The sequence below is a fragment of the Stegodyphus dumicola genome, chromosome 10, assembly GCF_044657685.1.
Source record: "Stegodyphus dumicola isolate Sdum_Otavi_A_Nest chromosome 10, ASM4465768v1".
NCBI classification, from domain to species: Eukaryota; Metazoa; Arthropoda; class Arachnida; order Araneae; family Eresidae; genus Stegodyphus; species Stegodyphus dumicola.
In genome coordinates, this window is record NC_140777.1 from 187,626,429 (window position 1) to 187,650,774 (window position 24,346).

Here is a 24,346-nt window from a genome sequence, read left to right on the forward strand (position 1 = left end):
TATTTTTTTTGTTTTTATTTCCCGGCCGTTAGCGGCGCGCCCCTCTAAGATTATATATATGCACCGCCCTGTCTGCCGCGCGGTAGCGCGGCCGCTCCTGCAATATTTTTATTTTTATTTTTATTTCTGGGCGTGGTTTAGGGCGGAGCTAGTATATTTCAGCCAATCCAATCTGTCTGAAAATGATTGACATCTCATTGTCAAGCGTTCTGCAGAAGAGGCCAGAACCGTTTTCGCTTCTTAGGTGCAGTGATTACACGGGAACAAGCATATCTCGTTAGTGTCGTAGTCAATAAAGATTGGAATAGTGGACAAAGACGAGGATTTTTCATTAGGTATATTCTTCAGCTGTACGTGTACTTTGCAGAATGTGTACTTACTTTTAACTACGCAACTGTATTAGTGCATCAGTGCTATGAAGGTATGCATGTTGAAAGATAAAATATGCATCTTGAAATATAAATGTTATGCTGAATCAGCTTGTGTTTGCGAAAAAAGTAGTCTAATTGGTTAGATTTTTCAATGTTTAATGTCTTTGAAGGTATGCATGTTGAAAGATAAAACTGTAATTTTGAAACGCTTGGTATGCATCATGAAAGATAAATGTTATGGATAAACTGCATTACTGAAATGAAAACTGCATTGCTGAAACTGCATCATGAAAGATAAATGTTATGGATATGGATAAACTGCATTACTGAAATGAAACTCAGAATGCATGTTCTGAGCGGATTCAGCAGGATGATTCATTGATGTGATCATTATCGGTTCTCATTTGAGTAATAATTAGAATATTTGAAGAATTTACTCAAAAGCTCATTTAATCAAACATCTCAAAAAAAGCTCATTTAAAAGCAGATGGAATCATCTCACAGTTCCCAGAATGCGTGCAGTGTTTAGTGAATATTACCCAATTTCTTGCAATTGTTATTGATTGATGTTTTTTGCTATTGGATGGGTTCACAGCAGAACCACTTTAGAGAGAGAGAAAAAATGAAATGTGACCTATTTGTATGTTGTTAAAATATGTATTTTTAGAGGCTGTTTCTTTTTTTATTGTTTGTGGTATGAAATATCGGATTTGCGGCATGAAATTTCAATGTTCGTGGTATGAAATGTTGTCAAAATATGTATTTTTAATCAATAAAAATGTTTAAATATGGTTTTTTTTAATGAAAAATGGTTTCAGAAATGTCACATTTGTACTAAGTTCTAGAATCAATGAAAAACTGCAACTGAATCAATGAAAACTGCAACTTGCAATTTTTATTGATTGATGTTTTTTGCTATTGGATGGGTTCACAGCAGAACCACTTTAGAGAGAGAGAAGAAATGAAATGTGACCTATTTGTATGTTGTTAAAATATGTATTTTTAGTGCGGTTTCTTTTTTTATTGTTTGTGGGATGAAATATCGGATTTGTGGCATGAAATTTCAATGTTTGTGGTATGAAATGTTGTCAAAATATGTATTTTTAATCAATAAAAATGTTTAAATATGGTTTTTTTAATGAAAAATGGTTTCAGAAATGTCACATTTGTATTAAGTTGTAGAATCAATGAAAAACTGAGGAAACGACTGTATTTTCTAATGCGATAGCGAAGTGAATGAAAAGTTTTTGAAGTCGATGAGGAGATGAATGTATTTTCTAATGCGACAAGTAAGTCCACAAATTATAAATGTGGCAACGAAGGAAATGATATGTTCTGAAACTGAGGAAACGACTGTATTTTCTAATGCGGCAAATGTGAAAAATAAGTCTATAAATTATAAATGTGGCCACGAAGAGAAAGAAATGTTCCTTATATCTTACCTTTGTTGAATGTATTCTTTCGATAGGCTCGGAGAAAGGCTGTGGTCAAACCGTTTGCGAAACATGCGAGGATTTATGAAAGCAAAGCAGTGACAAAAAGATAGCATTTTGTGATGCATCATAGTTTATTATTTATAAACCGGCAAAAGCTGAATTTTTTAAATATTTAATTAATTTTTTTTAATTAAAAAAATATGATTTATTTGCGGAGAAGCAATTTCATCCAGATGATATCCCCACCCCGCCCCCTACCTTCCTTCCTTCCTGCCCCCCTTTGGGATTCGAACCCGGGCCTTCCGGCCCGGCAGTTAGCTTCGCTAACCACTGTCCCGTCTGGGCAGGCTAGCCAGTTTCCTGTCCCGCCAGCACTTGCTATGCTTTGCATACCATTGAATGTTTTCGTTCCAGTTACTCGGAGAAAGGCTGTGACTGAGCTAGTGAAACGATTCGTGATACGTACACCTGAAAACTATGACACTGATATGCATACATTTTGATAAATAGCAAACTTATGAAAAACCACCTGCATTGAAATGTATTAAGGCTGATTTCCGGAAAGCAGTGTGTATATAAGTGAGCTGGGACTAACTGCTAAAGTACAATTTTTCCTTATTCGGTTATTGTGTGTGTATTAGATCCTCATTTTGAAGATAAGAAATTGGATGCAGAGCAATGAGGATAAAGATGATGACTTGTAGAGCTGAAATATATATGATCAATTTCTTTTGCAAAGAGTGTGAATTAATTTTAAAAATGCCAATATGAAATTATAAATTGAACAATGAGTGATTTAAGGATAAGCAGGTAACAGCTAACCTTTATCATATTCTGGCCCTGAAAAGGGCCTTTTTTGATGGGGAAAGCTTTGAAAATTTACTTAGAGCTGGTGTACTTGGTGACAGCTTTGGTTCCTTCCGAAACAGCATGTTTTGCCAGTTCACCAGGCAACAATAGACGTACTGCAGTTTGTATTTCTCGGCTAGTGATAGTACTCCTCTTGTTGTAATGAGCTAAGCGAGAAGATTCAGCTGCAATTCTTTCGAAGATGTCATTAACGAATGAATTCATGATAGACATAGCCTTACTCGAGATGCCAGTGTCAGGGTGAACTTGTTTCAAAACTTTGTAGATGTAAATAGCGAAAGATTCCTTCCTGCGCTTCTTCCTCTTTTTCTTGTCACCAGCTCGGACAGCTTTCTGTGCCTTTCCGGCCTTCTTTACAGCTTTCCCAGATGCTTGAGGAGGCATTTTTAACAGTCTTCGAATGAACTGAAGTGCACATTGGATGCAGCATATTTATTGAATTTCATTCTTTTCATTTCCATCCAATGAGAAACGTTCTAATACAGCCTATCTTGGAGAGAAAAGGTTCATTATAATACATATATATACAAATTATTATTACAATTTCATATTACTGATATTCTGGATTATAGTTTTGAGCCACATTTTTTAAAATTTCTAATTTATTGATTTTTTTTTACTTGTTCTTCCCTTGGGGGGGGGGGGAAATCTCTTTTCCAATGGGAAGTACTTATGACGGATAAAACCCCTCTTATTGATAAAAGTATATGACAGACGTGCACAAAATGAAGTAATACTCTAAAACTTCGAATTTTGGGTTACTTACATATTGTTTATTTCGCTATTTGTAAGCGTCAACGGCCATACCATGCTGAAAGTACCGGTTCTCGTCCGATCACCGAAGTCAAGCAGCATCGGGCGCGGTCAGTACTTGGGAGGGTGACCACCTGGGAACACCGCGTGCTGTTGACACTTTTTTGTCCCCTTGCAAATTTTTATGCTCCCTTAGTAATAATTATCATTTAAAATACTTTTTTTTTTGTCTTTATATTATAGGAAACCTGTACTATATTACAATTGAAGAAATGCAAGCTTGTATATTGTGCAGAAAATAAGGTAAATATAAATAAAACTGAAAGTTCTTGACTGTATATTAAAAATTCTTAAAATAAAAAAAGGGAAGAACCTTACTTTATGATACCTCTTCCCCTAATATAAGTATATAATAACGTAGATGTAAATAACATTGGCATTGCCTTTATATTAAATACCACGTAGTTACACATGCTACATTTACGATGACAGCGGTATTTCATATTTTGTCTCTACTTAAATATACAATATTTTAATATCTGTGTAGTGAACTCAAATTCCTTAATTATTAATCAACACAGTGTTTGAGTAGCTTTCTCTAGGGCTTCGACAACGACCGAAATTTTAATATATTCTATGATTATTAATTTTTTTTCCCCTGTTGTGTGGGCGGAGTTAGTTCATCCTGCAGGAATAAAATTTCATGTACTTCAGAACTCTTTTGGATTATAATACCGTAAGTATTATAGAAAACTGTTAAAAGAACTAGGAAAATATTCTAGGGAGCATAGACAGGGATGGAAATGACATTAATTGTTTGTAATTCTATCACCCTCCTAATAATTTCTTCTTATTGGTCGAACAGACACTAATTTCGTCACGTGACAAAAAGCATAAAAATGCGTGCGTCTGGGGTCGACGGCAGTATATCTGAATTTATTCTTGAAAGTTACATTCGTAGAATTTTACCTAGCAGAAAATGTCTGGCCGTGGAAAAGGTGGTAAAGGTCTTGGCAAAGGGGGTGCAAAAAGGCATCGCAAAGTGTTAAGAGATAACATCCAAGGAATCACCAAACCAGCAATTAGGCGTTTGGCAAGACGTGGCGGTGTAAAGCGTATCTCGGGCCTCATCTATGAGGAGACAAGAGGAGTACTTAAAGTTTTCTTGGAAAATGTTATTCGAGATGCAGTTACCTATACTGAGCATGCAAAAAGGAAAACTGTCACTGCCATGGATGTCGTTTATGCGTTAAAGAGACAGGGACGTACACTCTACGGATTTGGTGGTTAGAGACCTTTACTTTCCCCACACCCTGCTCTTTAAAAAAAAAAAAAAAAAAAAAAGGCCCTTTTCAGGGCCATACAAATCTTAAATTTAGAAATGCCTTTATTGCTGTCATATAATTTCACCTCATGCTTTTCTCTTGAGTCACATTTCAAATTAAAATTAGCATTAAATGTTCTTTTTATGTATCTGAATTCTAACACAATAAATTTAATTGCTTTTATGTCTCTAAATTAAAAAAAAGACGTATAATTTAAAATTTTAAAGCACGTAACCAGATTACAACATTTTAAACTTTAAAAAAATTCTCAATTTAAATCTTTGAAAAAAAGTATCAATATATAGAGTGGTCACACATAGGACTCTCTTCTTCAGAAGCAATAAAGGCATTTCTTTTTTAAAATTTGTATGGCTCTGAAAAGAGCCTTTTTTTTTTCATTTGTACATTATAGTACACAATCCCTTACTTCTTGCTTTTCTTTGGTGTCGCCTTTTTAGCAGCTTTAAGTTTTTTTGCTTTTGGAGGCTTAGGCTTCGCTGCCTTTACAGCTTTCTTAGGACTTTTTGCTTTACTCGCCTTTTTTACACTAACTTTCTTAGTGGCAGGTTTCTTTTTCTCTTCTTTAGCCTTAGCTGGCTTCTTAGCAGCTGGTTTAGCTTTCTTGGCTGATGATGCAGCTGCTTTCTTCGGCTTTTTTTCCTGCTTTCCTGACTCTTTACCTTTCTGACCGGATGCGCTAACTTTAAATGAACCGGTAGCTCCTTTACCTTTTGTCTGAACCAGGTTTCCACCCGCCACAGCACTCTTCAAGTACTTCTTGATGAAAGGTGTCAAACGGTCAATATCTACCTTGTGATGTGATGCAATATGCTTCTTAATAGCTTGCAGAGATGAGCCACCGCGTTCCTTCAAACTAGAAATAGCCTCCACGACCATTGCTGAAACCTTAGGATGCGACGGCAGCGCTTTCGGTTTCTTACTCGGACTTTTCTTCGCCTTTTTTGGCGTAGCAGCCACAGGGGTAGCGGAAACAGTAGCAGTTTCTTCAGCCATCTCGCTCACAGTTTTGCAGAGAAATGAATTAAATTTCTGAGTCACATTAATGTTATACAATAATGCTAGGTGGCGCTTAGAAATCTTTCGTCTGCAATAGGTCTCCTTAGTCACGTGATTGGAAATAAAATTGATAAATAGGCCAGGTCTAAATTTCGCGGGGACATTTTCTCGTTTTAACGAAATCGTGACCTCTCGATATGGCTCGTACTAAGCAGACTGCAAGGAAAAGTACCGGAGGTAAAGCTCCTAGGAAGCAGCTGGCCACCAAAGCTGCACGTAAAAGCGCACCAGCAACCGGAGGTGTTAAAAAACCTCATCGTTACAGACCAGGTACTGTTGCTTTGAGAGAAATTCGTCGTTATCAGAAATCAACGGAATTACTTATCCGTAAATTGCCTTTCCAGCGCTTAGTTAGAGAAATTGCTCAAGATTTTAAGACCGATCTCCGATTTCAGAGCTCAGCAGTTATGGCTCTTCAGGAAGCCAGCGAAGCTTACCTCGTAGGATTGTTCGAAGATACCAACTTGTGCGCTATTCACGCCAAGAGAGTCACCATCATGCCCAAAGACATTCAGCTGGCCCGTCGAATTCGAGGAGAGAGAGCTTAAAATCATAATTTGTTCAAAGTAAAGAAAAAAGGCCCTTTTCAGGGCCATACAAATAATTTAATAAGATTCAATATAATTGCTGTCATGTATTCCGTCTTTTTTTTTATATTAATTTGTTTTACTTTACATTACATCATTCTTTTAAATAAAAATCTATTGTGATAGCAATTATTCCATCTAATTAAATTATTTGTAATTTCTGAAGAGGGGCTTAAAACACCGAACTATGCGTTGTAATAACTTACGAAAGTTAAGAATAGAACGACTTTTCAGTACAAATGTATACAGCAAGATGGCGCCACTTCTCAGATGCGCCTTAAACTCCCTTCACCTATAGTTTAGCATTAGCCTTTCTTTCCGAGTCCCATGAGTTAATGTTTTATAATGTACATGAAAATATATACGAATGTGTCCTGGGAGCACATCTTTGTGCGAATTTTGAATGAAATATATGTATGGAAAAGATTTACCAACGTATGCTGCAATTTTCAGTATAAGCAATTAAGCATTCTCTTCTTCGTACATTTTCTGGCCCTTAAAAGGGCCTTTTTTTTTTTGAAGCGTTAGGGGAAGTAGGAATTATGCTTTCTTTTCGGTTTTTTTGGGAAGTAGAACAGCCTGGATATTGGGTAGAACTCCACCTTGTGCAATTGTGACGCCAGAGAGTAATTTATTCAACTCCTCGTCGTTTCTGATGGCCAGCTGCAGATGTCTTGGAATTATTCTGGTCTTCTTGTTATCTCTAGCAGCATTACCGGCCAACTCAAGAACCTCAGCTGCCAAATATTCTAAAACTGCAGCAAGATACACTGGAGCTCCAGCACCAACTCTTTCTGCATAATTTCCCTTTCGCAGAAGACGATGGATACGACCTACAGGAAACTGAAGACCAGCACGACTGGACCGAGTCTTGCTCTTCCCCTTTACTTTGCCACCTTTTCCACGACCAGACATGACGATATTATTTGTGGGGTATACGAAATAATGACTGGCGACGGTCCTGGACAGACATTTTTATCAACTCTGTACTTATTATGTCTGGCCAATCAGATCCCGAGTTTTGAATCCGAATAGAATCGTAGCCTCGCAATATTTGTTACGTACTCATCGTTGAAACATGAATTGTCATTCCTCTTGATTCTTCTCTAAATTATTTAAACCTGTTATATCAAATTTTACTGTACTGAGTAAAAGCATTTCATGACCAAGTATTCATAATTACAGAATATTATTCTTATTAAAACTAATGTATATTATATACATTTAATTTTACTGGTTATTCCTTCTCTTTCAACTAGCGAAATGCTTCATTATACAAACTTCTGGCATATAGTTTCACTGTATATATGCACTCCTACTGTATATATGCACTCCTACTACTTCACTGTATATACTACTCGTACTACTACTGTACTATTACTACTACTACTGTACATATAGTTTCACTGTATATATGCACTACTACCTATATATGCACTCTACTACAAGTAGAGTGAGTAACTAGTTGTGTATACGAAAAAAAAAATTAAAAATGTATATATACTTACTTGAATGTATATATACTTACTTTAAAAAAAAAAAAAAATTAAATAATATGAATGTATAAAAGGTACACAGTACACGGTCAACATTTCTTCGCCAGAATAGGTAAGCACAAGTGCTGTAGAAAAATCTGCACAAGAATGAATATATTGTGAACCAAAAGAGAATTTAAGAACTCCTTAATTCCAATTTAGTGTTCTATCCCGGTTGCATCCAAGATACCCGAAGCGAAATCTACCTATTAGCCAGTCAGGGGAACTCCTCACTGGCGCCAGAACATCTCATCCACTTCAAACCCTTCTCAGTTACAACAAAATCCCTAAAGAAGCTGTAAGTGCTGTACATACCGAAAACGTAGTTGATTTCTTGACATTTTTAACAGTTATTGAGCTTTAGAAAAGAAAACATAATGCAATCTCCTTTTTTTTTTTTTTTTTTTTTTTTTTTTTTTTTTTTTTTTTTGTTGTTGTTGTTGTTTTCCATTTTCTTCAATTGCCTATATTTTTTGCCTTGCACTGAGGTAGTTTGGCAAAATTTGGTTATATGAAATCTCTTAAATTTATTTCTCAGTTAATTTATTGAACTCTATTTTTCGGAACAGTGAAGTAGTATTCATTGAATAAATATTGTTAAGTTTGTGATGTGTGTGTACACTGATTACTTGACTGAACTTGGTAGTTCTTCAATTCATATCACACATGCATTTTTCGTGCATTTAGCTGCTGAAAAATTATCAGTAAAGACGGAAAGTAAGTAATTTAGAACTAAATGTTGACAAAGATCAGATACTGAAATTAATAATTCATAAATTTTAAGTAATCCTGTCAATGCATTAGCCAATTTACTAAATGTTAAAACAATAACTTTTCAGAGAAGCTATACCCCTACTGATTAGAAGAAATGCTGTGCTGCAGCAAATCTGCATATATATATTTAAATTCTTTAAACATAAATAACTATCCAAGTAAGTTGCTATAGGTATGGCTGTCTTTCATTGAAAATACTTAGTTACATAAATGTTGGAAAAAAAAAGACAAACAAAAGGTTTTATACATTTTATTTCTACACTAAATCAAGTCACACATAATATAACACAGAATAAAAACATATTGCAGGAATGCACTGTAATCATCACTCTCTGTTGGCATTTAGTGAGGAAATAAAACTGTTGCCACTTACACTGTCTATAAACAGCTATTGAAATACAACATCCCTCAATATATGTTTGTGGGTGGGAAACATCCAATAGAATTCATTCCTCAAAACAATGCTATTGTCCTGAAGTGACCCCTCAGCTGATAAAGTGGTCAGATCAGGTCATACAGGTGTAGCAAGATGGTGCATGTGATGTTTTATGTTTTAATTCAACCAAATGTAGGATATTGAACTAAATATAGTTTTTATTGGAAGGTAAGTTCATTTAAGATTATATTTTCAATTTGTAATAAGTAATATGAATATTAATAGCTGTCTATAAGTAATATGAATATTTGTATGATGAAAGCAATTTGCCAAACAATTTTTTCCTTCTTAGTGTTCATTGTTTATGTTTTGCCTGACCAGGTTTTTCGTATGAAATGTCTTGTAATTTTTTTTTCCTGTTGTGTAAATGTTTATTGTTTATAATAATAATTGTTTTGTGAAAAAAATAATATCCCATAATTCTAAATGCTTTGTGAAGTCTTCCACTTAATATAGTGCATCTTCATGTCAGACAGACTTTACTGCGTATGTGCTATGTATTTGTATTTCATTTGTATTCTATGTATTTGTATTCAATATTTTTTTATGTTAAAAATATTTATTTGATGTCATCTTTATTTGTATACTTCGTATTTACGATGTATATGAAAACCCTGAATACTTTACTATGTATGTACATGTGAATACTTTGCTGTGTATATGAAAAATTTTGTATTTATTTGATAGTGCATCAATGTCTTTGAAGGTATGCATGTTGAAAGATAAAACTGTAATTTTGAAACTGCATTGCTGAAACTGCATCATGAAAGATAAATGTTATGGATATGGATAAACTGCATTACTGAAATGAAACTCAGAATGCATGTTCTGAGCGGATTCAGCAGGATGATTCATTGATGTGATCATTATCGGTTCTCATTTGAGTAATAATTAGAATATTTGAAGAATTTACTCAAAAGCTCATTTAATCAAACATCTCAAAAAAAGCTCATTTAAAAGCAGATGGAATCATCTCACAGTTCCCAGAATGCGTGCAGTGTTTAGTGAATATTACCCAATTTCTTGCAATTGTTATTGATTGATGTTTTTTGCTATTGGATGGGTTCACAGCAGAACCACTTTAGAGAGAGAGAAAAAATGAAATGTGACCTATTTGTATGTTGTTAAAATATGTATTTTTAGAGGCTGTTTCTTTTTTTATTGTTTGTGGTATGAAATATCGGATTTGCGGCATGAAATTTCAATGTTCGTGGTATGAAATGTTGTCAAAATATGTATTTTTAATCAATAAAAATGTTTAAATATGGTTTTTTTTAATGAAAAATGGTTTCAGAAATGTCACATTTGTACTAAGTTCTAGAATCAATGAAAAACTGCAACTGAATCAATGAAAACTGCAACTTGCAATTTTTATTGATTGATGTTTTTTGCTATTGGATGGGTTCACAGCAGAACCACTTTAGAGAGAGAGAAGAAATGAAATGTGACCTATTTGTATGTTGTTAAAATATGTATTTTTAGTGCGGTTTCTTTTTTTATTGTTTGTGGGATGAAATATCGGATTTGTGGCATGAAATTTCAATGTTTGTGGTATGAAATGTTGTCAAAATATGTATTTTTAATCAATAAAAATGTTTAAATATGGTTTTTTTAATGAAAAATGGTTTCAGAAATGTCACATTTGTATTAAGTTGTAGAATCAATGAAAAACTGAGGAAACGACTGTATTTTCTAATGCGATAGCGAAGTGAATGAAAAGTTTTTGAAGTCGATGAGGAGATGAATGTATTTTCTAATGCGACAAGTAAGTCCACAAATTATAAATGTGGCAACGAAGGAAATGATATGTTCTGAAACTGAGGAAACGACTGTATTTTCTAATGCGGCAAATGTGAAAAATAAGTCTATAAATTATAAATGTGGCCACGAAGAGAAAGAAATGTTCCTTATATCTTACCTTTGTTGAATGTATTCTTTCGATAGGCTCGGAGAAAGGCTGTGGTCAAACCGTTTGCGAAACATGCGAGGATTTATGAAAGCAAAGCAGTGACAAAAAGATAGCATTTTGTGATGCATCATAGTTTATTATTTATAAACCGGCAAAAGCTGAATTTTTTAAATATTTAATTAATTTTTTTTAATTAAAAAAATATGATTTATTTGCGGAGAAGCAATTTCATCCAGATGATATCCCCACCCCGCCCCCTACCTTCCTTCCTTCCTGCCCCCCTTTGGGATTCGAACCCGGGCCTTCCGGCCCGGCAGTTAGCTTCGCTAACCACTGTCCCGTCTGGGCAGGCTAGCCAGTTTCCTGTCCCGCCAGCACTTGCTATGCTTTGCATACCATTGAATGTTTTCGTTCCAGTTACTCGGAGAAAGGCTGTGACTGAGCTAGTGAAACGATTCGTGATACGTACACCTGAAAACTATGACACTGATATGCATACATTTTGATAAATAGCAAACTTATGAAAAACCACCTGCATTGAAATGTATTAAGGCTGATTTCCGGAAAGCAGTGTGTATATAAGTGAGCTGGGACTAACTGCTAAAGTACAATTTTTCCTTATTCGGTTATTGTGTGTGTATTAGATCCTCATTTTGAAGATAAGAAATTGGATGCAGAGCAATGAGGATAAAGATGATGACTTGTAGAGCTGAAATATATATGATCAATTTCTTTTGCAAAGAGTGTGAATTAATTTTAAAAATGCCAATATGAAATTATAAATTGAACAATGAGTGATTTAAGGATAAGCAGGTAACAGCTAACCTTTATCATATTCTGGCCCTGAAAAGGGCCTTTTTTGATGGGGAAAGCTTTGAAAATTTACTTAGAGCTGGTGTACTTGGTGACAGCTTTGGTTCCTTCCGAAACAGCATGTTTTGCCAGTTCACCAGGCAACAATAGACGTACTGCAGTTTGTATTTCTCGGCTAGTGATAGTACTCCTCTTGTTGTAATGAGCTAAGCGAGAAGATTCAGCTGCAATTCTTTCGAAGATGTCATTAACGAATGAATTCATGATAGACATAGCCTTACTCGAGATGCCAGTGTCAGGGTGAACTTGTTTCAAAACTTTGTAGATGTAAATAGCGAAAGATTCCTTCCTGCGCTTCTTCCTCTTTTTCTTGTCACCAGCTCGGACAGCTTTCTGTGCCTTTCCGGCCTTCTTTACAGCTTTCCCAGATGCTTGAGGAGGCATTTTTAACAGTCTTCGAATGAACTGAAGTGCACATTGGATGCAGCATATTTATTGAATTTCATTCTTTTCATTTCCATCCAATGAGAAACGTTCTAATACAGCCTATCTTGGAGAGAAAAGGTTCATTATAATACATATATATACAAATTATTATTACAATTTCATATTACTGATATTCTGGATTATAGTTTTGAGCCACATTTTTTAAAATTTCTAATTTATTGATTTTTTTTTACTTGTTCTTCCCTTGGGGGGGGGGGGAAATCTCTTTTCCAATGGGAAGTACTTATGACGGATAAAACCCCTCTTATTGATAAAAGTATATGACAGACGTGCACAAAATGAAGTAATACTCTAAAACTTCGAATTTTGGGTTACTTACATATTGTTTATTTCGCTATTTGTAAGCGTCAACGGCCATACCATGCTGAAAGTACCGGTTCTCGTCCGATCACCGAAGTCAAGCAGCATCGGGCGCGGTCAGTACTTGGGAGGGTGACCACCTGGGAACACCGCGTGCTGTTGACACTTTTTTGTCCCCTTGCAAATTTTTATGCTCCCTTAGTAATAATTATCATTTAAAATACTTTTTTTTTTGTCTTTATATTATAGGAAACCTGTACTATATTACAATTGAAGAAATGCAAGCTTGTATATTGTGCAGAAAATAAGGTAAATATAAATAAAACTGAAAGTTCTTGACTGTATATTAAAAATTCTTAAAATAAAAAAAGGGAAGAACCTTACTTTATGATACCTCTTCCCCTAATATAAGTATATAATAACGTAGATGTAAATAACATTGGCATTGCCTTTATATTAAATACCACGTAGTTACACATGCTACATTTACGATGACAGCGGTATTTCATATTTTGTCTCTACTTAAATATACAATATTTTAATATCTGTGTAGTGAACTCAAATTCCTTAATTATTAATCAACACAGTGTTTGAGTAGCTTTCTCTAGGGCTTCGACAACGACCGAAATTTTAATATATTCTATGATTATTAATTTTTTTTCCCCTGTTGTGTGGGCGGAGTTAGTTCATCCTGCAGGAATAAAATTTCATGTACTTCAGAACTCTTTTGGATTATAATACCGTAAGTATTATAGAAAACTGTTAAAAGAACTAGGAAAATATTCTAGGGAGCATAGACAGGGATGGAAATGACATTAATTGTTTGTAATTCTATCACCCTCCTAATAATTTCTTCTTATTGGTCGAACAGACACTAATTTCGTCACGTGACAAAAAGCATAAAAATGCGTGCGTCTGGGGTCGACGGCAGTATATCTGAATTTATTCTTGAAAGTTACATTCGTAGAATTTTACCTAGCAGAAAATGTCTGGCCGTGGAAAAGGTGGTAAAGGTCTTGGCAAAGGGGGTGCAAAAAGGCATCGCAAAGTGTTAAGAGATAACATCCAAGGAATCACCAAACCAGCAATTAGGCGTTTGGCAAGACGTGGCGGTGTAAAGCGTATCTCGGGCCTCATCTATGAGGAGACAAGAGGAGTACTTAAAGTTTTCTTGGAAAATGTTATTCGAGATGCAGTTACCTATACTGAGCATGCAAAAAGGAAAACTGTCACTGCCATGGATGTCGTTTATGCGTTAAAGAGACAGGGACGTACACTCTACGGATTTGGTGGTTAGAGACCTTTACTTTCCCCACACCCTGCTCTTTAAAAAAAAAAAAAAAAAAAAAAGGCCCTTTTCAGGGCCATACAAATCTTAAATTTAGAAATGCCTTTATTGCTGTCATATAATTTCACCTCATGCTTTTCTCTTGAGTCACATTTCAAATTAAAATTAGCATTAAATGTTCTTTTTATGTATCTGAATTCTAACACAATAAATTTAATTGCTTTTATGTCTCTAAATTAAAAAAAAGACGTATAATTTAAAATTTTAAAGCACGTAACCAGATTACAACATTTTAAACTTTAAAAAAATTCTCAATTTAAATCTTTGAAAAAAAGTATCAATATATAGAGTGGTCACACATAGGACTCTCTTCTTCAGAAGCAATAAAGGCATTTCTTTTTTAAAATTTGTATGGCTCTGAAAAGAGCCTTTTTTTTTTCATTTGTACATTATAGTACACAATCCCTTACTTCTTGCTTTTCTTTGGTGTCGCCTTTTTAGCAGCTTTAAGTTTTTTTGCTTTTGGAGGCTTAGGCTTCGCTGCCTTTACAGCTTTCTTAGGACTTTTTGCTTTACTCGCCTTTTTTACACTAACTTTCTTAGTGGCAGGTTTCTTTTTCTCTTCTTTAGCCTTAGCTGGCTTCTTAGCAGCTGGTTTAGCTTTCTTGGCTGATGATGCAGCTGCTTTCTTCGGCTTTTTTTCCTGCTTTCCTGACTCTTTACCTTTCTGACCGGATGCGCTAACTTTAAATGAACCGGTAGCTCCTTTACCTTTTGTCTGAACCAGGTTTCCACCCGCCACAGCACTCTTCAAGTACTTCTTGATGAAAGGTGTCAAACGGTCAATATCTACCTTGTGATGTGATGCAATATGCTTCTTAATAGCTTGCAGAGATGAGCCACCGCGTTCCTTCAAACTAGAAATAGCCTCCACGACCATTGCTGAAACCTTAGGATGCGACGGCAGCGCTTTCGGTTTCTTACTCGGACTTTTCTTCGCCTTTTTTGGCGTAGCAGCCACAGGGGTAGCGGAAACAGTAGCAGTTTCTTCAGCCATCTCGCTCACAGTTTTGCAGAGAAATGAATTAAATTTCTGAGTCACATTAATGTTATACAATAATGCTAGGTGGCGCTTAGAAATCTTTCGTCTGCAATAGGTCTCCTTAGTCACGTGATTGGAAATAAAATTGATAAATAGGCCAGGTCTAAATTTCGCGGGGACATTTTCTCGTTTTAACGAAATCGTGGCCTCTCGATATGGCTCGTACTAAGCAGACTGCAAGGAAAAGTACCGGAGGTAAAGCTCCTAGGAAGCAGCTGGCCACCAAAGCTGCACGTAAAAGCGCACCAGCAACCGGAGGTGTTAAAAAACCTCATCGTTACAGACCAGGTACTGTTGCTTTGAGAGAAATTCGTCGTTATCAGAAATCAACGGAATTACTTATCCGTAAATTGCCTTTCCAGCGCTTAGTTAGAGAAATTGCTCAAGATTTTAAGACCGATCTCCGATTTCAGAGCTCAGCAGTTATGGCTCTTCAGGAAGCCAGCGAAGCTTACCTCGTAGGATTGTTCGAAGATACCAACTTGTGCGCTATTCACGCCAAGAGAGTCACCATCATGCCCAAAGACATTCAGCTGGCCCGTCGAATTCGAGGAGAGAGAGCTTAAAATCATAATTTGTTCAAAGTAAAGAAAAAAGGCCCTTTTCAGGGCCATACAAATAATTTAATAAGATTCAATATAATTGCTGTCATGTATTCCGTCTTTTTTTTTATATTAATTTGTTTTACTTTACATTACATCATTCTTTTAAATAAAAATCTATTGTGATAGCAATTATTCCATCTAATTAAATTATTTGTAATTTCTGAAGAGGGGCTTAAAACACCGAACTATGCGTTGTAATAACTTACGAAAGTTAAGAATAGAACGACTTTTCAGTACAAATGTATACAGCAAGATGGCGCCACTTCTCAGATGCGCCTTAAACTCCCTTCACCTATAGTTTAGCATTAGCCTTTCTTTCCGAGTCCCATGAGTTAATGTTTTATAATGTACATGAAAATATATACGAATGTGTCCTGGGAGCACATCTTTGTGCGAATTTTGAATGAAATATATGTATGGAAAAGATTTACCAACGTATGCTGCAATTTTCAGTATAAGCAATTAAGCATTCTCTTCTTCGTACATTTTCTGGCCCTTAAAAGGGCCTTTTTTTTTTTGAAGCGTTAGGGGAAGTAGGAATTATGCTTTCTTTTCGGTTTTTTTGGGAAGTAGAACAGCCTGGATATTGGGTAGAACTCCACCTTGTGCAATTGTGACGCCAGAGAGTAATTTATTCAACTCCTCGTCGTTTCTGATGGCCAGCTGCAGATGTCTTGGAATTATTCTGGTCTTCTTGTTATCTCTAGCAGCATTACCGGCCAACTCAAGAACCTCAGCTGCCAAATATTCTAAAACTGCAGCAAGATACACTGGAGCTCCAGCACCAACTCTTTCTGCATAATTTCCCTTTCGCAGAAGACGATGGATACGACCTACAGGAAACTGAAGACCAGCACGACTGGACCGAGTCTTGCTCTTCCCCTTTACTTTGCCACCTTTTCCACGACCAGACATGACGATATTATTTGTGGGGTATACGAAATAATGACTGGCGACGGTCCTGGACAGACATTTTTATCAACTCTGTACTTATTATGTCTGGCCAATCAGATCCCGAGTTTTGAATCCGAATAGAATCGTAGCCTCGCAATATTTGTTACGTACTCATCGTTGAAACATGAATTGTCATTCCTCTTGATTCTTCTCTAAATTATTTAAACCTGTTATATCAAATTTTACTGTACTGAGTAAAAGCATTTCATGACCAAGTATTCATAATTACAGAATATTATTCTTATTAAAACTAATGTATATTATATACATTTAATTTTACTGGTTATTCCTTCTCTTTCAACTAGCGAAATGCTTCATTATACAAACTTCTGGCATATAGTTTCACTGTATATATGCACTCCTACTGTATATATGCACTCCTACTACTTCACTGTATATACTACTCGTACTACTACTGTACTATTACTACTACTACTGTACATATAGTTTCACTGTATATATGCACTACTACCTATATATGCACTCTACTACAAGTAGAGTGAGTAACTAGTTGTGTATACGAAAAAAAAAATTAAAAATGTATATATACTTACTTGAATGTATATATACTTACTTTAAAAAAAAAAAAAAATTAAATAATATGAATGTATAAAAGGTACACAGTACACGGTCAACATTTCTTCGCCAGAATAGGTAAGCACAAGTGCTGTAGAAAAATCTGCACAAGAATGAATATATTGTGAACCAAAAGAGAATTTAAGAACTCCTTAATTCCAATTTAGTGTTCTATCCCGGTTGCATCCAAGATACCCGAAGCGAAATCTACCTATTAGCCAGTCAGGGGAACTCCTCACTGGCGCCAGAACATCTCATCCACTTCAAACCCTTCTCAGTTACAACAAAATCCCTAAAGAAGCTGTAAGTGCTGTACATACCGAAAACGTAGTTGATTTCTTGACATTTTTAACAGTTATTGAGCTTTAGAAAAGAAAACATAATGCAATCTCCTTTTTTTTTTTTTTTTTTTTTTTTTTTTTTTTTTTTTTTTTGTTGTTGTTGTTGTTTTCCATTTTCTTCAATTGCCTATATTTTTTGCCTTGCACTGAGGTAGTTTGGCAAAATTTGGTTATATGAAATCTCTTAAATTTATTTCTCAGTTAATTTATTGAACTCTATTTTTCGGAACAGTGAAGTAGTATTCATTGAATAAATATTGTTAAGTTTGTGATGTGTGTGTACACTGATTACTTGACTGAACTTGGTAGTTCTTCAATTCATATCACACATGCATTTTTCGTGCATTTAGCTGCTGAAAAATTATCAGTAAAGACGGAAAGTAAGTAATTTAGAACTAAATGTTGACAAAGATCAGATACTGAAATTAATAATTCATAAATTTTAAGTAATCCTGTCAATGCATTAGCCAATTTACTAAATGTTAAAACAATAACTTTTCAGAGAAGCTATACCCCTACTGATTAGAAGAAATGCTGTGCTGCAGCAAATCTGCATATATATATTTAAATTCTTTAAACATAAATAACTATCCAAGTAAGTTGCTATAGGTATGGCTGTCTTTCATTGAAAATACTTAGTTACATAAATGTTGGAAAAAAAAAGACAAACAAAAGGTTTTATACATTTTATTTCTACACTAAATCAAGTCACACATAATATAACACAGAATAAAAACATATTGCAGGAATGCACTGTAATCATCACTCTCTGTTGGCATTTAGTGAGGAAATAAAACTGTTGCCACTTACACTGTCTATAAACAGCTATTGAAATACAACATCCCTCAATATATGTTTGTGGGTGGGAAACATCCAATAGAATTCATTCCTCAAAACAATGCTATTGTCCTGAAGTGACCCCTCAGCTGATAAAGTGGTCAGATCAGGTCATACAGGTGTAGCAAGATGGTGCATGTGATGTTTTATGTTTTAATTCAACCAAATGTAGGATATTGAACTAAATATAGTTTTTATTGGAAGGTAAGTTCATTTAAGATTATATTTTCAATTTGTAATAAGTAATATGAATATTAATAGCTGTCTATAAGTAATATGAATATTTGTATGATGAAAGCAATTTGCCAAACAATTTTTTCCTTCTTAGTGTTCATTGTTTATGTTTTGCCTGACCAGGTTTTTCGTATGAAATGTCTTGTAATTTTTTTTTCCTGTTGTGTAAATGTTTATTGTTTATAATAATAATTGTTTTGTGAAAAAAATAATATCCCATAATTCTAAATGCTTTGTGAAGTCTTCCACTTAATATAGTGCATCTTCATGTCAGACAGACTTTACTGCGTATGTGCTATGTATTTGTATTTCATTTGTATTCTATGTATTTGTATTCAATATTTTTTTATGTTAAAAATATTTATTTGATGTCATCTTTATTTGTATACTTCGTATTTACGATGTATATGAAAACCCTGAATACTTTACTATGTATGTACATGTGAATACTTTGCTGTGTATATGAAAAATTTTGTATTTATTTGATAGTGCATCAATGTCTTTGAAGGTATGCATGTTGAAAGATAAAACTGTAATTTTGAAACTGCATTGCTGAAACTGCATCATGAAAGATAAATGTTATGGATATGGATAAACTGCATTACTGAAATGAAACTCAGAATGCATGTTCTGAGCGGATTCAGCAGGATGATTCATTGATGTGATCATTATCGGTTCTCATTTGAGTAATAATTAGAATATTTGAAGAATTTACTCAAAAGCTCATTTAATCAAACATCTCAAAAAAAGCTCATTTAAAAGCAGATGGAATCATCTCACAGTTCCCAGAATGCGTGCAGTGTTTAGTGAATATTACCCAATTTCTTGCAATTGTTATTGATTGATGTTTTTTGCTATTGGATGGGTTCACAGCAGAACCACTTTAGAGAGAGAGAAAAAATGAAATGTGACCTATTTGTATGTTGTTAAAATATGTATTTTTAGAGGCTGTTTCTTTTTTTATTGTTTGTGGTATGAAATATCGGATTTGCGGCATGAAATTTCAATGTTCGTGGTATGAAATGTTGTCAAAATATGTATTTTTAATCAATAAAAATGTTTAAATATGGTTTTTTTTAATGAAAAATGGTTTCAGAAATGTCACATTTGTACTAAGTTCTAGAATCAATGAAAAACTGCAACTGAATCAATGAAAACTGCAACTTGCAATTTTTATTGATTGATGTTTTTTGCTATTGGATGGGTTCACAGCAGAACCACTTTAGAGAGAGAGAAGAAATGAAATGTGACCTATTTGTATGTTGTTAAAATATGTATTTTTAGTGCGGTTTCTTTTTTTATTGTTTGTGGGATGAAATATCGGATTTGTGGCATGAAATTTCAATGTTTGTGGTATGAAATGTTGTCAAAATATGTATTTTTAATCAATAAAAATGTTTAAATATGGTTTTTTTAATGAAAAATGGTTTCAGAAATGTCACATTTGTATTAAGTTGTAGAATCAATGAAAAACTGAGGAAACGACTGTATTTTCTAATGCGATAGCGAAGTGAATGAAAAGTTTTTGAAGTCGATGAGGAGATGAATGTATTTTCTAATGCGACAAGTAAGTCCACAAATTATAAATGTGGCAACGAAGGAAATGATATGTTCTGAAACTGAGGAAACGACTGTATTTTCTAATGCGGCAAATGTGAAAAATAAGTCTATAAATTATAAATGTGGCCACGAAGAGAAAGAAATGTTCCTTATATCTTACCTTTGTTGAATGTATTCTTTCGATAGGCTCGGAGAAAGGCTGTGGTCAAACCGTTTGCGAAACATGCGAGGATTTATGAAAGCAAAGCAGTGACAAAAAGATAGCATTTTGTGATGCATCATAGTTTATTATTTATAAACCGGCAAAAGCTGAATTTTTTAAATATTTAATTAATTTTTTTTAATTAAAAAAATATGATTTATTTGCGGAGAAGCAATTTCATCCAGATGATATCCCCACCCCGCCCCCTACCTTCCTTCCTTCCTGCCCCCCTTTGGGATTCGAACCCGGGCCTTCCGGCCCGGCAGTTAGCTTCGCTAACCACTGTCCCGTCTGGGCAGGCTAGCCAGTTTCCTGTCCCGCCAGCACTTGCTATGCTTTGCATACCATTGAATGTTTTCGTTCCAGTTACTCGGAGAAAGGCTGTGACTGAGCTAGTGAAACGATTCGTGATACGTACACCTGAAAACTATGACACTGATATGCATACATTTTGATAAATAGCAAACTTATGAAAAACCACCTGCATTGAAATGTATTAAGGCTGATTTCCGGAAAGCAGTGTGTATATAAGTGAGCTGGGACTAACTGCTAAAGTACAATTTTTCCTTATTCGGTTATTGTGTGTGTATTAGATCCTCATTTTGAAGATAAGAAATTGGATGCAGAGCAATGAGGATAAAGATGATGACTTGTAGAGCTGAAATATATATGATCAATTTCTTTTGCAAAGAGTGTGAATTAATTTTAAAAATGCCAATATGAAATTATAAATTGAACAATGAGTGATTTAAGGATAAGCAGGTAACAGCTAACCTTTATCATATTCTGGCCCTGAAAAGGGCCTTTTTTGATGGGGAAAGCTTTGAAAATTTACTTAGAGCTGGTGTACTTGGTGACAGCTTTGGTTCCTTCCGAAACAGCATGTTTTGCCAGTTCACCAGGCAACAATAGACGTACTGCAGTTTGTATTTCTCGGCTAGTGATAGTACTCCTCTTGTTGTAATGAGCTAAGCGAGAAGATTCAGCTGCAATTCTTTCGAAGATGTCATTAACGAATGAATTCATGATAGACATAGCCTTACTCGAGATGCCAGTGTCAGGGTGAACTTGTTTCAAAACTTTGTAGATGTAAATAGCGAAAGATTCCTTCCTGCGCTTCTTCCTCTTTTTCTTGTCACCAGCTCGGACAGCTTTCTGTGCCTTTCCGGCCTTCTTTACAGCTTTCCCAGATGCTTGAGGAGGCATTTTTAACAGTCTTCGAATGAACTGAAGTGCACATTGGATGCAGCATATTTATTGAATTTCATTCTTTTCATTTCCATCCAATGAGAAACGTTCTAATACAGCCTATCTTGGAGAGAAAAGGTTCATTATAATACATATATATACAAATTATTATTACAATTTCATATTACTGATATTCTGGATTATAGTTTTGAGCCACATTTTTTAAAATTTCTAATTTATTGATTTTTTTTTACTTGTTCTTCCCTTGGGGGGGGGGGGAAATCTCTTTTCCAATGGGAAGTACTTATGACGGATAAAACCCCTCTTATTGATAAAAGTATATGACAGACGTGCACAAAATGAAGTAATACTCTAAAACTTCGAATTTTGGGTTACTTACATATTGTTTATTTCGCTATTTGTAAGCGTCAACGGCCATACCATGCTGAAAGTACCGGTTCTCGTCCGATCACCGAAGTCAAGCAGCATCGGGCGCGGTCAGTACTTGGGAGGGTGACCACCTGGGAACACCGCGTGCTGTTGACACTTTTTTGTCCCCTTGCAAATTTTTATGCTCCCTTAGTAATAATTATCATTTAAAATACTTTTTTTTTTGTCTTTATATTATAGGAAACCTGTACTATATTACAATTGAAGAAATGCAAGCTTGTATATTGTGCAGAAAATAAGGTAAATATAAATAAAACTGAAAGTTCTTGACTGTATATTAAAAATTCTTAAAATAAAAAAAGGGAAGAACCTTACTTTATGATACCTCTTCCCCTAATATAAGTATATAATAACGTAGATGTAAATAACATTGGCATTGCCTTTATATTAAATACCACGTAGTTACACATGCTACATTTACGATGACAGCGGTATTTCATATTTTGTCTCTACTTAAATATACAATATTTTAATATCTGTGTAGTGAACTCAAATTCCTTAATTATTAATCAACACAGTGTTTGAGTAGCTTTCTCTAGGGCTTCGACAACGACCGAAATTTTAATATATTCTATGATTATTAATTTTTTTTCCCCTGTTGTGTGGGCGGAGTTAGTTCATCCTGCAGGAATAAAATTTCATGTACTTCAGAACTCTTTTGGATTATAATACCGTAAGTATTATAGAAAACTGTTAAAAGAACTAGGAAAATATTCTAGGGAGCATAGACAGGGATGGAAATGACATTAATTGTTTGTAATTCTATCACCCTCCTAATAATTTCTTCTTATTGGTCGAACAGACACTAATTTCGTCACGTGACAAAAAGCATAAAAATGCGTGCGTCTGGGGTCGACGGCAGTATATCTGAATTTATTCTTGAAAGTTACATTCGTAGAATTTTACCTAGCAGAAAATGTCTGGCCGTGGAAAAGGTGGTAAAGGTCTTGGCAAAGGGGGTGCAAAAAGGCATCGCAAAGTGTTAAGAGATAACATCCAAGGAATCACCAAACCAGCAATTAGGCGTTTGGCAAGACGTGGCGGTGTAAAGCGTATCTCGGGCCTCATCTATGAGGAGACAAGAGGAGTACTTAAAGTTTTCTTGGAAAATGTTATTCGAGATGCAGTTACCTATACTGAGCATGCAAAAAGGAAAACTGTCACTGCCATGGATGTCGTTTATGCGTTAAAGAGACAGGGACGTACACTCTACGGATTTGGTGGTTAGAGACCTTTACTTTCCCCACACCCTGCTCTTTAAAAAAAAAAAAAAAAAAAAAAGGCCCTTTTCAGGGCCATACAAATCTTAAATTTAGAAATGCCTTTATTGCTGTCATATAATTTCACCTCATGCTTTTCTCTTGAGTCACATTTCAAATTAAAATTAGCATTAAATGTTCTTTTTATGTATCTGAATTCTAACACAATAAATTTAATTGCTTTTATGTCTCTAAATTAAAAAAAAGACGTATAATTTAAAATTTTAAAGCACGTAACCAGATTACAACATTTTAAACTTTAAAAAAATTCTCAATTTAAATCTTTGAAAAAAAGTATCAATATATAGAGTGGTCACACATAGGACTCTCTTCTTCAGAAGCAATAAAGGCATTTCTTTTTTAAAATTTGTATGGCTCTGAAAAGAGCCTTTTTTTTTTCATTTGTACATTATAGTACACAATCCCTTACTTCTTGCTTTTCTTTGGTGTCGCCTTTTTAGCAGCTTTAAGTTTTTTTGCTTTTGGAGGCTTAGGCTTCGCTGCCTTTACAGCTTTCTTAGGACTTTTTGCTTTACTCGCCTTTTTTACACTAACTTTCTTAGTGGCAGGTTTCTTTTTCTCTTCTTTAGCCTTAGCTGGCTTCTTAGCAGCTGGTTTAGCTTTCTTGGCTGATGATGCAGCTGCTTTCTTCGGCTTTTTTTCCTGCTTTCCTGACTCTTTACCTTTCTGACCGGATGCGCTAACTTTAAATGAACCGGTAGCTCCTTTACCTTTTGTCTGAACCAGGTTTCCACCCGCCACAGCACTCTTCAAGTACTTCTTGATGAAAGGTGTCAAACGGTCAATATCTACCTTGTGATGTGATGCAATATGCTTCTTAATAGCTTGCAGAGATGAGCCACCGCGTTCCTTCAAACTAGAAATAGCCTCCACGACCATTGCTGAAACCTTAGGATGCGACGGCAGCGCTTTCGGTTTCTTACTCGGACTTTTCTTCGCCTTTTTTGGCGTAGCAGCCACAGGGGTAGCGGAAACAGTAGCAGTTTCTTCAGCCATCTCGCTCACAGTTTTGCAGAGAAATGAATTAAATTTCTGA

At 35.0% G+C, this 24,346-nt stretch overlaps 9 protein-coding genes, 3 non-coding genes and 3 pseudogenes across 12 annotated transcripts; 8 read left to right on the forward strand and 7 right to left on the reverse strand.

The window, feature by feature from the left end:
- The first annotated feature begins 3,470 nt into the window (after window positions 1–3,470).
- Window positions 3,471–3,589, forward strand: LOC118205768 (5S ribosomal RNA). The gene has a single exon (XR_015043750.1). It is a non-coding gene; the product is annotated as a 5S ribosomal RNA (ribosomal RNA).
- An 820-nt stretch (window positions 3,590–4,409) lies between these two features.
- On the forward strand, window positions 4,410–4,721 carry LOC118205767 (histone H4). Its single transcript, XM_085826037.1, has one exon. The coding sequence runs from the start codon at window positions 4,410–4,412 to the stop codon at window positions 4,719–4,721; it is 312 nt and encodes a 103-aa protein (XP_085682163.1).
- Window positions 4,591–5,802, reverse strand: LOC146995255 (histone H1-III pseudogene; annotated as a pseudogene).
- Window positions 5,803–5,826: 24 nt separating this feature from the next.
- Window positions 5,827–10,786, forward strand: LOC146995256 (histone H3). Its single transcript, XM_085826024.1, has one exon. It carries the CDS (start codon window positions 5,970–5,972, stop codon window positions 6,378–6,380), a length of 411 nt encoding a protein of 136 aa, XP_085682150.1. The 5' UTR covers window positions 5,827–5,969; the 3' UTR covers window positions 6,381–10,786.
- Window positions 6,960–7,334, reverse strand: LOC118205762 (histone H2A). Its single transcript, XM_085826029.1, has one exon. It carries the CDS (start codon window positions 7,332–7,334, stop codon window positions 6,960–6,962), a length of 375 nt encoding a protein of 124 aa, XP_085682155.1.
- Window positions 8,963–12,330, reverse strand: LOC146995257 (histone H2B). The gene has a single exon (XM_085826027.1). The coding sequence runs from the start codon at window positions 12,328–12,330 to the stop codon at window positions 11,956–11,958; it is 375 nt and encodes a 124-aa protein (XP_085682153.1). The 3' UTR covers window positions 8,963–11,955.
- Window positions 12,331–12,739: 409 nt separating this feature from the next.
- On the forward strand, window positions 12,740–12,858 carry LOC146995258 (5S ribosomal RNA). The gene has a single exon (XR_015043751.1). It is a non-coding gene; the product is annotated as a 5S ribosomal RNA (ribosomal RNA).
- Window positions 12,859–13,678: 820 nt separating this feature from the next.
- Window positions 13,679–13,990, forward strand: LOC146995259 (histone H4). The gene has a single exon (XM_085826034.1). It carries the CDS (start codon window positions 13,679–13,681, stop codon window positions 13,988–13,990), a length of 312 nt encoding a protein of 103 aa, XP_085682160.1.
- Window positions 13,860–15,071, reverse strand: LOC146995260 (histone H1-III pseudogene; annotated as a pseudogene).
- A 153-nt stretch (window positions 15,072–15,224) lies between these two features.
- On the forward strand, window positions 15,225–20,054 carry LOC146995261 (histone H3). Its single transcript, XM_085826023.1, has one exon. It carries the CDS (start codon window positions 15,239–15,241, stop codon window positions 15,647–15,649), a length of 411 nt encoding a protein of 136 aa, XP_085682149.1. The 5' UTR covers window positions 15,225–15,238; the 3' UTR covers window positions 15,650–20,054.
- LOC146995262 (histone H2A) lies at window positions 16,229–16,603 on the reverse strand. The gene has a single exon (XM_085826031.1). The coding sequence runs from the start codon at window positions 16,601–16,603 to the stop codon at window positions 16,229–16,231; it is 375 nt and encodes a 124-aa protein (XP_085682157.1).
- LOC118179360 (histone H2B) lies at window positions 18,231–21,598 on the reverse strand. Its single transcript, XM_035348533.2, has one exon. The coding sequence runs from the start codon at window positions 21,596–21,598 to the stop codon at window positions 21,224–21,226; it is 375 nt and encodes a 124-aa protein (XP_035204424.1). The 3' UTR covers window positions 18,231–21,223.
- Window positions 21,599–22,007: 409 nt separating this feature from the next.
- LOC146995263 (5S ribosomal RNA) lies at window positions 22,008–22,126 on the forward strand. The gene has a single exon (XR_015043752.1). It is a non-coding gene; the product is annotated as a 5S ribosomal RNA (ribosomal RNA).
- Window positions 22,127–22,946: 820 nt separating this feature from the next.
- Window positions 22,947–23,258, forward strand: LOC146995264 (histone H4). The gene has a single exon (XM_085826036.1). It carries the CDS (start codon window positions 22,947–22,949, stop codon window positions 23,256–23,258), a length of 312 nt encoding a protein of 103 aa, XP_085682162.1.
- Window positions 23,128–24,339, reverse strand: LOC146995265 (histone H1-III pseudogene; annotated as a pseudogene).
- Window positions 24,340–24,346: the final 7 nt, after the last annotated feature.